Source organism: Schistocerca americana, chromosome 2, assembly GCF_021461395.2.
Source record: "Schistocerca americana isolate TAMUIC-IGC-003095 chromosome 2, iqSchAmer2.1, whole genome shotgun sequence".
In the NCBI taxonomy this organism is placed as follows: domain Eukaryota; kingdom Metazoa; phylum Arthropoda; class Insecta; order Orthoptera; family Acrididae; genus Schistocerca; species Schistocerca americana.
Window position 1 is genome coordinate 713130455 of NC_060120.1, and position 14210 is coordinate 713144664.

A 14210-nucleotide genomic window follows, 5' to 3' on the forward strand; every position below is an offset into this window, starting at 1 on the left:
CAAAGACCGACATATCACAATTGAGGCAATAGTGGAAAAATGAACATCAGTCATATATCAGTTTTCAACAACTTGCTCCACATTCTGCACTTAAGGAACTCGATTCTGTTGATTGCTCACATCCATTCAAATAGCTCATGAATCTGTCAGGCCAACCAAAATAACTTCTTTAGCCACATAAACAGCATGGACGGAGTGCTGGGTGCATCGCTGTGACCTTTAGACAAAGGAGCGAAACAAGCAAGGGAAACGTGGATACACCACTGCCAAAAAAGGTGAAGACTCAACCACCAATACTTGTGAATTTGGGTTGACATTGTTTGGTGCTATCAGATCATGATCATAATGAGGAAACTGTCATGGGAGCACGCTACTGAAATTTTCTGATGAGGTAATGGGAGAATATTAGTTGCAGGGTGATGTCTGAGGGGTATTTTGGTGCCATGACATTGCCTAGCTTCTTCAGTACCAGACAACCCAGTGACTTCTTCCTCTTTTCTCAAATGAAGAAACCACTGTGTGACAGACATTTTAAGAATGACAAAAGGGTGGAACATGCAGAGTCACCCATCACTGGGAAAAATACGTCACATTCAAGGGTGAATATCAATCGCATCTCCTGGCCAGGATTTGACTTTTTTTTCTTTGAGGAAATAATTAAAATTTTATTACTGAGCCTCACAGAGAAACAATGTGGTTATATCTCAAGTGTAATACTTACTCGCTGCTCAGTATCTTTCACTGCTTCAGCTCCCACAGGCATCTCAGACTCTGCCTTTGCCTGAGAAAGTGCCAGTTGTAACGTAGCACGCTCTTGAGTCCATGCAGCTCTCTCAGCAACCAGCTTTGCATCTGAGTTTCTCTTCTCTGCATCACTCACCTAGTGAAAATGACATACATAATTAAACAATTACAACATACAAAACACCCACAAGCATAATATGACAGAAAATCCTTTGAATGTTATTAAAACAGTAACTCATCTTACAAAACAAAACTCATTAAGTGCCCTTTTGAGAGTTACAGAAAAAGACTTTAATGATGGAAGCAGATGACAATCTCAAGGGCAGAAAAAAAAGTAGTAGTTTTCTATTTGATGGTGGAATCAGCATTGTGCACAATACAGACATATCTGTTGATCTGGATTGTGAGTGACTATTTAAGAATGATCAGAATGATTTGAATGAAAGTAATGTTGTGATGTGGAATGCGACAGAATCCCATCATATTATTTAATAGGTATTGCAACCATGGAGAGTACAGAGAATAATTTAGACATTACTGATCACACAAAACAGAAACAGAAACCAATATCTGGTAGGGACATGATAGATGGCTCAGTTCAAAATTCATAGAAAGCATCCTGATATGAAGAAAGGGATGGGAACAGCAACACATAAGGTCAGTGCTAACAGCAGCAAAATAAGAACTCAAAATTGTTATGAAGAATAATGACAATGACATTTTAGGCCAGGGTATGAAACTATAGAAGAGGTAATAAAACTGACAAACAGTAAGAACAATTATAATGAGAGATTCCAATGCTGTATGTGGCACAGTGACCCCAAAAAGAGAAGAGCAAAGAGATTGGACAAGGAAAAAGTAATAACAGAGGACAGTGTCTGCTTGAGTTTTAAGAGGAATATGCCATGGTAATAAGAAACACAACCCTCAAATTACATAAAAGGAGGAGATACCATAATAAATAAGCATTCAGACAGATAAAACTACATTGTTCTGGTGCAGCAGCCTGTGCAAAAACCAGATTTGTAAGGCTTTCAGATGTGACTGTGGTCTGATGTTGGACTGCATGGGAACATGAGGGCACACATACTCATTGTCAAAGTTTCAGTCGGCCACATCTGACCACCACAAGGGAGGTGTGCCATACTGTGCACCAAGTGCATCGTAATCATTTCACACCTGAACTTGCGATTTGAGAAAAATAATGGCCGCCTTGAAAATTCTGTGTCATCCCACACCATGGTCACAGAGTAGCAGCAGCTAGCTGGATTGGGGAATTACCGTCCCATGTACAGGCTGCCGTTAACATCACAACACAAATAACTGTGTTTGGAGTGATGCCACGACCAGGAAGCAGGGACTGCTGATGAATTGTTGTTCTGCACTATGACTAACGACCATCGTTGATGAGAATGGCAATGATGTCACAAGGGGTTTCATTCTTCCAATGTTTTGGAGATGCACAGCAGTGTTACTCACAGTATCACGGTGTGGGAAACCATCAGATATGACTTCAGGTCATGGCTCGTAGTGATTGAGTGAAATATGACAGCACAACAGTATGTCGTGGACGTTCTGCAGCCTCATGTGTTACCTCCCATGCAACAGTATTGTGGTGACTTTTTTCAATGGGATAATACTTGTCCACATGTGGCACATGTCTCTATGAATTGTCTACACGGTGTTGAGGTACTCCTGTAGCCAGCAAAATACCCTGATAGCTCACTAAAATAACATCACATACCCTCCCAACCCATGACATTTCATTTTCTTTCTTCCTCCCTGCCTGGGTACTTAACTTTTTTTGCCAGTCAGAGTATTTTTCAAAATAAGTATACCAATCTGAGTATTATACTAGGCAGGGGATGCTGCTTGTGACACACAATGAAGAATGAAGTGGAGTGGAAGACTGATTGGGAGCGGTGGAGGAGAAGTGACAGAGTGAAGGAAATAATAGGGATGGTAGGTGTATTTTATTTATTTTTGAAGTTAATTCTAGCACTATATGGCCCAGACAAAAATATGAAACCTTAGTGTATGTGAGAGTGTGAGTACAGGAGTATGTCCCATGTTATATGTCATGAAGGAAACAAAGCTGCTGTGAATAAAAAATTTCATTGTCGGTGCCAATGCAATCACAAGTCGCTGTGGTCATTACAACATCTTTACATCTGTGTGATTCCAATTCTCTGACAATGCTAAGTTGTTTTCCTGATGAACACAAGAATTAAAACAACCAGTGCACCGACAAGTTTATACAACAAATCCATTGTGAAATCCTTTATAGTTATGCAGGCTATAAACATGTACTGTATTTGATCTTTCATTGAACCACATATTTAGTAACTTGCTTTGCTTTTGTACTTAAGCAACAGTGTGGATGTGTCTTAATGGAATGAAGTGAAAGGCATAGAGACAGCCACGGAGGTTGATTTGAGACAGCATGTAGTTTCGACTGAGGAAATGAGGATTGAGGGATGTGTTACAAGAAACATTCCCATCTATGCAACACATAGGAGGAGGTATTAGGGAGAGTGACGAGGGAGGGGCAGGGAAATAGGGCTGTGGGGTGAGGCGGCAGGGAGGGAGAGTGAAATGGCTAAGGTTGCGAAGCAGCCATGGAAACTGAATACATTGTATCTGAGGCAAGTGTTTCCACTTGGTGGTCAGCTATTCTTTCAGCCACAATTAGTCAGTGGTAATTCATTTGGGTGAAGAATTGCTTGGTGGTCATGTTCGCAGAAAAGGCTGTGCAGTAATTATAGCAGAACTGTTCTATGCATGACTACTTTCACATGTAGCCCTACCTCTGATGGGTAGGATCTCTCTGTAATGGGAAAGAATTCTTGTGAGGCCTTAATGCTGTCCACAATCATGGTGTATTATGTGTGTATAGATAAATATATTTTATCTTTGAGGACTTTCAATCTAATGAAAAGACAAAATGCTTATCTACCAGATGATTGTAGCTAAGACCGAAACTGGTAAAGAAGACTAATTTGTACAGGGCTAGTTCTTCAGGTCTGTGACAGCTACAGCAAGTAACCACAAAAATATTTGCTAAAGGTCTCACTGAGGTCTTCACAGACGGCAATGCCCTCTAAACTGAGTACACCAACAATGTACCATGTCATATGTGAGAGGACGCACGCACGCATCATGCACGCAAACACACACACACACACACACACACACACACACACACACACACACACACACACACCTAACTCTCCAACCCCCCCCCCCCCTCCCCTCCCCTCCCCATGGAATGGAACAACTGCAAAGGAACACTTCCCTCATTATCCAATATTACCCCAGACTGGAACAATTCCACCAACATCATCTACACCAGGGGTTTGACTAGTTTTCATTGTGCGCTGAAATGAGAAACAATCTTGATACTTATGTCCTCCTTAATTAAATTCAGTTCCTCTCTGCTGAGCCATTAAGTAACAATTATGGCAATTAATGAATCATAGGAATAAGTCTGCAAATACCAGCATTGTTCTTGTTTCAAACACATTTTGATTAAATATAATTTCATGGAGCACTGCACTGAGAAGCTTATTAAAATTATTTTCCATAAGACACTTGATGGCCAGTTGCACAACTGCAATGAAGCTATGATCAGTAATTGCAATGATTACTATACCTATATGGAAAGATTTTTATGTCTGTGTCTGAAGGTAGAATAGTATGCTGATCTGCTTCTGTTTGCAAGTACATTTCTTCTCTTTCTACTTTTTGCATCCAAGATGATGTGGTTTAGCTGTGCTGTGAGATCTGACTGCATTGCTAGTTAGTGTTGCACAGCAGTGTTCAGTGAGTTGTTATTTGCATCTCATTTTGTGTCAAGGAGATTCTAAATTACATCATACATACTGTGAGATGACTTCTTTCATGTTTCATTCTGTACAGTTACAGAATGTCCACCCTTACAGTCAGTAAGATAATGTTGGCCATCATCACTCCAGCTGCTGTTAGGAAAATCTTAAGCTTTGTTAGTGACGAGATTAATTTCAAAGTGTGTTTGCCCTGCAGAAATTATTTTGTAGACACAGTAGTAGTAGACATCACTGTAGGCAAAAGCCAGTGTTCTGTACACAGCTGTTAAAGCTTATGTATTATGATTTGAGTAAATTTACAGTACCATTTCACTACAACCTCAACTCCCGTGGGTATTTTCTTTCCGTCGCTACAAGAAAATGTGTTTCTTTTTTTCACCAGATGCGTTTCACTTTACTGAGGTAAAGCATCATCAGTGGTCTGTAATTAAAGATATTTACAATTTGAATTGTTTTTGTGATTGAAAACAGTTCTTTAACAATTTGTTGGTTTTAACTGTTAATGAACTTTTTTTCAATCTTAAAAACAAATCAAATTGTAAATATCTTTAATTACATACCACACTGATGATGCTTTGTCTCAATAAAGCAAAACAACATGCATTTTCTTGTAGGTGTAATGACAGAACAAAAATACCCTCAGGAACTGTAAACTAACTGTGGGCAATATGAAGACTTTACAACCCGAATGAATGGTCAGGGCCCAACTGTGGCACAGCAAAAAGTCAACCATCTAATGTTAGAATGTATTGCTGAGTGTAAGATGGTTGTTTCAAAACAGCACTCAATACCATCTTCTCTTAATTACATTGATGGGATCTGTCTTTTTTCCTTACAACACATCCTTCAACCCCATCTCAATCGTCTTAGCTGCTGCCCAACACCCACCTCCACAAGTGGTCCCATGCATCCAACTCCATTAATCAGAAAGCCTTTGCTAATTTCCATAAGTCATTTGAATGCACAAGTTGGATGCAATTCTTCATGATCTTCAAATAAGACACACTTACATTAGAAACATAGGAAAACAATATTAAGCTTATGGAGAAACCAAAATATGAGGATAGACATTAATGGGGAGTAATAATGCTAAATTTACAAAATGGGACAGGATTAGGATACTCTTTGTTATCATTTGTGTTTAATGTTTTCATCAAGAGAGTTATGGACATTTGCACTGTGAAGACATCTGGAGTTAGGGCAACCAAAATTCTTATTCACTGCATGGCAATGCTTTTAATGAAGGAGGACCTATTAATGACTAAGTGATTTTTTTACAGAAAAGGAAAAAAAAGATTGTCATTTGAAGTCTACTCTTGAGTGGCCATGAAAGCTGGACACTATTCAAAATTATTAGAAATAACTGAAATGTGGTTTTAGAGAAGGCTAATAAGAACAAGCTGGACAGAAAGAAAATTAAATGAAGATGTTCTGAATGAATTCAATGAGTGAAAAACACTTATCGCAACTATTTTTTTAAAAAAGTCTTGTTCAACCTTTATTTAGATATAACGATTTTTGGCAAATATACTGAAAAAAATTGATAAAGAAAAGAAAGAAGAGGTCTAGAAGACCTATTAAAGAGAAACAAGTCAAAGTTATCAAAAATGAGGAGAAAAGCACAAAATAGAATGACTGATTGGAGCCTTTATAAGTTTATTTGATTGAGGAAAGAACATACTAAATTGACTGCACAAGGCTGTTTAGCACAGTATGCAGAACTCTTACCTTCAATTGTGACTTAATCTTCTGTAACTGAACTTGCATGTCATTGATCTGACCCTGCAACTGTTGTCGCTCCTCTAAAAGACAGGTAAGTCTTTGAGTAAGGTCTGCATTATCACTCACGTGTTTCTCCAGTATAGTGTTCACACTCTGCAAGCAAATGCATTTAAAAACAACAAAATAAAGAGTAGAACCCAAAGCACTGAACTGAAAGTAAAAATGAAAACATATATTGCTTTTCCCATTTTTGTTGGTTTTCCTTTTTTGCCTTTTTATTCAGTGTCTGGGAGAAGGTATTAAAATTTTATACAGCCCTATGGACTACAGTATAAAAGCTAAAAGAACAGTAAAAAAATCAGTGTAAATGAAAAATAAAGACATAGTCACAGCAGTAACTAGTCATGGGCGAACTGCATCTGACAACTTTGTGGCTGATGAAACCTGTGTCTTGGCCACAGCTTCAACTCAGAACTTTGCCTTTTGTGGACAATGCTCTTACCAACTAAGCTATACAGGAATGACTTGCTTCCACAGATTCAACTCTGTCAGTATCTCTCTCCAGGTATCCAAACTTCACAGAAGCTCTCCTCCATATGTTGCTGTACTAGTGGTTCTAGAAGAAAGGATATATGAGGAAATGACTTAGCCACAACCTAGAGACTCGTTCCAGAAAAAAATAGTTTTACTATGTGGTAGATTATATGCTGTTTTTACACTTCCTGGCAAATTTAAGCAGCTGTTTATGAAACAATGCCACAGGTGTGTATCTCTGTGTTGATTAATCCAAGAAGGCTAAATCCCTAGATGGGACCAGTGGGATAGCTGCAGATATCTTTCAGTGATTTTCTTTATAATTTTGTGATTTCCTGCACACCACTCTACCATCCTGTCTGGAGTAGCTATGGAAGCTATTCTGCAGTGCAAAGAGTATTTGAAGCTATCATATTTCATCCAAACATTTCAGTCTGTCACATGAGACCGAAGGTACCAGCAGTGTCTATCATTAATGGAATTGCTTATTTGTGAGGGTGTTATTCACTATGTGGATTGGTTGATAAACATCATTAAATAACTTGCCTTGGATAAAGCAAAACTGACACCAGCTGAAGTTGGAAAATTCTCAGTAGAATGCTGAATGAAATGCATCTGGCTGTCAATAGAGCAATGCATGATGCCTTCAATGACCACTGTAGCAGAATATTGTCAAATGATGTTTCACAAAACCCAAAGAAATTCTGGTAATATGTGAAGGCTGTTAGTGGCATCGAAGTTAGTGTCCAATCACAAGTGAATGAGACAGGAACTGAAACTGAGGGACGAGGGTAGCAAAGCAAAGGCTGAAATGCTGAACTCTGTTTTCAAATGTTCTTTTACACAGGAAAGCGCAGAAGAATTGCCCCAATTTAATCCTCATAGCATTGAAAAGATGAATTAAATATTGTATTAGTATCCATGGTGTTGAAAAATAACTGAAATTGTTAAAACTGAACAAAGCTCCAGGGCCCAATGGAATCTCTACCAGATTCTATACTGAATTAGTGGCCGAGTTAGTCCCTCTTCAAACTATAATCTATCATCCCTCAAACAAAGAACTGTGCCCAGTTCTTGGAATAACGCATAGGTCACGCCCATCTACAAGAAGTATACGACAAGTGATCCACAAAATTATTGTCCAATATCTTTGACATCAGTTTGTTGCAGAATCTTAGAGCATAGCTCAAACATAATGAGGTATCTTGGACAGAATGACAACCTCAATGCCAACCTGAAAACATCCATCATGTGAAAGCCAACTCGCACTTTTTTCACATGATGCACTGAAAGCTTTGGATCAACGCAGTCAGGTAGATGGAGTATCTCTTGATTTCCGAAAAGCATTTGACTCAGTACCACACCTAGGCTTAGTGTCAACAGTACCATCATATGCGGTATCAAGTGAAATGTTTTTGGTAGGCAGGACGCAGATGCTGTCTTGGATGAAGAGTCATCATCAGATATAGAAGTACCTTCAGTTATGTCCCAGCGATGTGTGTTGGGATCCTTGCTACTCATGTTGCTAACAATATTAATAGAAATCTCAGACTTTTTGCAGATGATGCAGTTATCTATAATGAAGTACTATCTGAAAAAAGCTAGATAAATATTCAGTCAGATCTCAATAAGATTTCAAAGTGGTGCAAAGATTGGTAACTTGCTGTAAATGTTCAAAAATGTAAAATTGTGCACTTCACAAAATGCAAAAAGGTTGTATCCTATGAGTCACTGTTGGAATTGGCTAACTGATACAAATACCTGGGTGTAACACTTGGTAGGGATATAAAATGGAATGATCACATAGGCTCAATCATGGGTAAGGCCGGTGGTAGACTTCAGTTTATTGGAAGAGCACTGGGGAAATGCAGTCAGTCTACAAAGGAGATTGTTTACAAATTGCTCAAGCAACTGGTTCTTGCTCAAGTATGTGGAACATGTGCCAGATAGGACTAACAGGGGAAACTGAACATAGCAGGGTATATTGAATGTACACAGAGAAGGGCAGCACAAATGGTCACAGGTTTGTTTGATCTGTGGGAGAGTGTCACAGAGAAGCTGAAGGAACTCAACTGGAAGGCTCTTGAAGATAGATGTAAACTATCCTGTGAAAGTCTGTTAAGAAAGTTTCAAGAACCAGCTTTAAATGATGATTCTAGAAATACACTACATTCCCCTATGTATTGCTCACATAGGGATTGTGAGGAAAGGTTAGAACAATTAATGCACACACAGAGGCATTCAAACAATAATTTCTCCCATTTTCCATTTGTGAATGGAACAGGAAGAAACCTTAATAACTGGTACAGTGTGACGTACCCTCTGCCATGCACCTCACGGAGGTTTGCAGAGTGTAAATGTAGATGTAGATGTGGGATGAGTTTCTGAGCAGGTTAGGTAGAGGCACCAATACATTTTCAATTTCTCTGAGATATTTCTATGGCTTTTCTTTTTAAATACTATCCTGGTTTCAGGGCTCTGTCCCAATCATAGTCATTACAAATTCAGTTAGCTATCTTAAGATGTGTAATACTAGATGCAGAAGAATCACTTTCAAGTAAATACCATCTGGACTATGGGCTTATCACGTCTTCAGGCTAGGCATAATCTGTATAACCTCATACTGCACATACAATCTAATTCATTTTGTAATCTGGTCAAATTTTGTTAATTATCTGGCCTATGTGGTGGTTACTGTCACAGACAAGCACATACAATAGATGTTCCACTGTTTTAAGGTTTGAGTCATGACATTGTCAGTGTTCACATTGTTCAGTTAGGAGTTTGCATGGTAAAAAAGCAATTCTGCTCTCAAGGCTAAAGGACTATGTGATGTTGACTGGCCAGTGTATCATCCTCTGCTATAGGGCATGTTCTGGATGTGGGATAGAGGGGCATGGGGTCAGCACACCACTCTCCTAGCTGTTGTCAACATTCCAGACTTTACAACCACTTCTTTTCATTCAAGTAACTTCTCAATTGGTCTAACAGGACTGAGTGTATTCTGTTCTTTTCCTTAAACCAAGCAAAAATTCCTGGCAGTACCAGGAAGTGAATGCAGGTTCTCCACATCGCAGTCATACATGCTGAATGCTCAGCTATGGAGCTGTGGAATTTGTATGGTACTCTTCACGTAATGTAATCGTAATTAAATACTTCTGTCCTTGCAATAAACAAAAATATTTTTACTTACTTTCAAATTCTAAGCATAGGAGCAGAGCATTTCCCATTTATTAGCATATTTGCTGATGGGTGAGCACATAGCATGAAAGTTTTGTAAATGTAGTCAGTGATTCTAGTCTTGCAGCAACTACTTTTTTTAACCTTTATTTAAACATGATATTTATTAACAAATGCTTACCAAATGCTGAATCATAATTTTTTAATAAAAATAACCTTTTAATTTTTAATTTCTGGTTGTGCGAAAGCAAATTAAAATTTGATAGACATGCAAAATGTGTTTTTGTTAAATAAAATAAAAAATGCATCAATAATACTGTTTAATCTCCAGAATTAAATTTTAATTTCTATTTGATATTTGGAACTAAATTAAAGTGAATACTCAAATTTTCATGCAAACAGTAATTCAAAATAAAAACATGTTGTTATCTGTATTAAATAATTATGATTCAATATTTGTTAAGCAAAATTACGATTTGTTAATAAATATTTTTGAATTTGACAGAGCACTGAAAGACCTAAGTCAAAACAAGGCTCCGGGAGTAGACAACATTCCTTTAGAACTACTGATAGAGTTGGGAGAGCCAGCCATGACCAATCTCTACCATGTGGTGAGCAAGATGTAAGAGACAAGCAAAATACCCTCAGACTTCAAGAAGAATTTAATAACTCAATTCCCAAGGAAAGCAGGTGTTATCAGGTATGAAAATTACCAAATTATCAGTTTAATACACAACTGGCCATTAAAATTGCTACACCATGAAGACGACGTGCTACAGACACGAAATTTAACTGACAGGAAGAAGATGCTGTGATATGCAAATGATTAGCTTTTAAGAGCATTCACACAAGGTTGGTGCCGGTGGCGACACCTACAATGTGCTGACATGAGGAAAGTTTCCAACCGATTTCTCATACACAAACAGCAGTTGACCGGCGTTGCCTGGTGAAACATTGCTGTGATGCCTCGTGTAAGGAGGAGAAATGCATACCATCACGTTTCCAACTTCGATAAAGGTCAGATTGTAGCCTATCGCAATTGTGGTTTATCGTATCACGACATTGCTGCTCGTGTTGGTCGAGATCCAATGATTGTTAGCAGAACATGGAATCGGTGGGTTCAGGAGGGTAATACGGAACGCCATGCTGGATCCCAATGGAGTTGTATCACTAGCAGTTGAGATGACAGGCATCTTATCCGCATGGCTGTAACAGATCATGCAGCCATGTCTCGATCCCTACGTCAACAGATGGGGACGTTTGCAAGACACAAACCATCTGCATGAACAGTTCGACGACATTTGCAGCAGCACAGACTGGAGCGCCAGCGATGGTGTACTCAACGACAAACCTGGGTGCACGAATGGCAAAATGTCATTTTTTTGGATGAATCCAGGTTCTGTTTACAGCATCATGATGGTCGCATCCGTGTTTGGCGACATCGCATTGAACGCACATTGGAAGTGTGTATTCGTCATCGCCATACTGGCATATAACCCGGCGTGATGGTATGGGGTACCATTGGTTACATGTCTAGGTCACCTCTTGTTTGTACTGACGGCACTTTGAACAGTGGATGTTACATTTCAGATGTGTTACGATCCGTGGCTCTACCCTTCATTCGATCCCTGCGAAACCCTACATTTCAGCAGGATAATGCACGATGGCATGTTGCAGGTCCTGTAGAAAATGTTCGACTGCTGCCCTGGCCAGTACATTCTCCAGATCTCTCACCAATTGAAAATGTCTGGTCAATGGTGGCCGAGCAACTGGCTCGTCACAATATGCCAGTCACTACTCTTGATGAACTGTGGTATCGTGTTGAAGCTGCATGGGCAGCTGTACCTGTACACACCATCCAAGCTCTGTTTGACTCAATGCCCAGGCGTATCAAGGCCATTATTACGGCCAGAGGTGGTTGTTCTGGGTCCTGATTTCTCAGGATCTATGCACCCAAATTGCGTGAAAATGTAACTACATGTCAGTTCTAGTATAATATATTTGTCCAATGAATACCCGTTTACCATCTGTATTTCTTCTTGGTGTAGCAATTTTACTGGCCAGTAGTGTATGTCACAGCTGCAAAATACTAACACGAATTCTTTACAGACAAATGGAAAAACTGGTGGAAGCACACCTCGGGGAAGATAAGTTTGGTTTCCACAGAAATGTTGGAACACGTGGGGCTATACTGACCCTACGATTTATCTTAGAAGATAGATTAAGGAAAGGCAAATCTACGTTTCTAGAATTTGTAGACTTAGAGAAAGCTTTTGACAATGTTGACTGGAATACTCCCTTTCAAATTCTGAAGGTGGCAGGGGTCAAATACAGTGAGTGAAAGGCTATTTACAATTTTTACAGAAACCAGATGGCAGTTATAAGAGTTGAGGGGCATGAAAGGGAAGCAGTGATTAGGAAGGGAGTGAGATAAGGTTGTAGCCTATCCCCTTACCTTAGGGGTAAGTCCTTCCGCTCCCGGGATTGGAATGACTCCTTACCCTCTCCCTTAAAACCCACATCCTTTCGTCTTTCCCTCTCCTTCCCTCTTTCCTGATGAGGCAACAGTTTGTTGCAAAAGCTTGAACTTCATGTGTATGTTTGTGTTTGTTTGTGTGTCTATCGACCTGCCAGCACTTTCGTTCGGTAAGTCACATCATCTGTGTTTTTAGATATATTTTTCCCACGTGGAATGTTTCCCTCTATTATATTAATAATAATACGTAAGATATACAGGGTGTCTCGCCTAAGAGTTGTCAGGAGCATTTTCAAGGTATTTCAGCAGATATTTGCAATTTTGTTTTTCACTGTGTAGCTGGAGTTGGCCCAAAAAAATGCTGGTTGTCAAGTCTTTCATATAACGTTCATTGTAGATAGAAGATGTCAGTTTGTTTCCCACTACAAACAAAATGATGTTTAAAATTGAATTTTACATGTCTATTTAATAGAGCGGTTCCAAGCTAGTATACTGTGATTTTTTTTTATCAATACCTATTAACAGAGACAGTAGAACACAAATAATAACCAGTACTCCAGCAGCAACAGCACTGCCATGGCCCATGTTGACTGCTACCACCATGCAGCAGCATTGCCCAGTTGCTTCTGGAGTGCTGCTTGTTCTTCGTGTTTTATTATCCCTGTTAGCATATACTGATAAAAGGAATATTGCATGAGACTAGTTTGAGACTGTTCCATTGACTGAGGATGTAAAATTCTGCTTTGAAATCAATTTTGTTCATATTGGGAAGCAAACCGATGCTTTCTGTCAACACCGTGCATCACATGAAAGACGCGATAACCAGTATTTGTTTGGGCTGTCTCCAGTAACACACTGCAAAAGCAATACTGCAGATAACTTCTGAAACACCAAAGTAAATGTGCCACATGCGGTGTATAACATTAATTCTGAACATTACGCACATAGAGGGTACACAGAGCAAACTAAACATAATTAATGTAAGATCAAAGGTTAACAGTATAAATAAAATGATACATAATTTAACTGGTTTGTTGTCTTTTTCAAAACATATATCATTAACATTTACCTTAAGTTTGAGGAGAACTGGCTGGGGCACATCTGTTCCAGACTCCATGGCCTGAAGCCGACGGCTTAGTTCGGATGCATGAAGGCGTGAAAGATTCAACAGACGATGTAGTTCTGCATTCTCATGTTGTAACTGAGCTATTTCCTCTCCATTTGATCCAATACCGTTGCCTGCAGATAACTGCTGTTCCATGGTCACTATCTTTTTTTCCAGTTCTAGCTGCAATGAAAAAAATAAGAACATCACAATCTGAGGAATTTGTGGGTGTAAGCACTTCAAAATAAACTTCCTTAAAAAAAATAAAAATAAAAAAAAGGTTGGACAGACTATCTGAAAGAATATTTTATAAATATTCTGAAGTACACACAGACAAAATCTATCCATGTTTCTGAAAGTTTTTAAAAAGGGTTTTTGCACTTTTAAATTCATTTAACAAATACCAGTGATATTTATTCAAGGAAATCTTGTTTGACCATTAAAAAGGTAAAAGCAGAATGCATGCTGTCAATGATTTATTACTCTTTGGAATAATATTTGTGGGTCTTGGAATGAGATCTGTGACCCATCAGCATTGTCTGTTACAACCATAAAGTGGGTAGGTATCAAATCAGGAATGTTGATTTCTTGAATTTTAGATTAT

The 14210-nt window shown here is 38.8% G+C and overlaps 1 protein-coding gene across 1 annotated transcript in view; it reads right to left on the reverse strand.

Moving 5' to 3' along the window:
* The window catches only part of LOC124593751 (A-kinase anchor protein 9-like), a 505072-nt gene that overhangs the window by 27247 nt on the left and 463615 nt on the right, over nucleotides 1–14210 (reverse strand). The window contains exons 46-48 of the mRNA XM_047132086.1: nucleotides 13571–13789; nucleotides 6318–6464; nucleotides 722–880 (exon numbers count right to left, since the gene is read on the reverse strand). Of these exons, the coding sequence (XP_046988042.1) occupies nucleotides 722–880; nucleotides 6318–6464; nucleotides 13571–13789 (525 nt within the window). The remainder of the gene's footprint in view (nucleotides 1–721; nucleotides 881–6317; nucleotides 6465–13570; nucleotides 13790–14210) is intronic.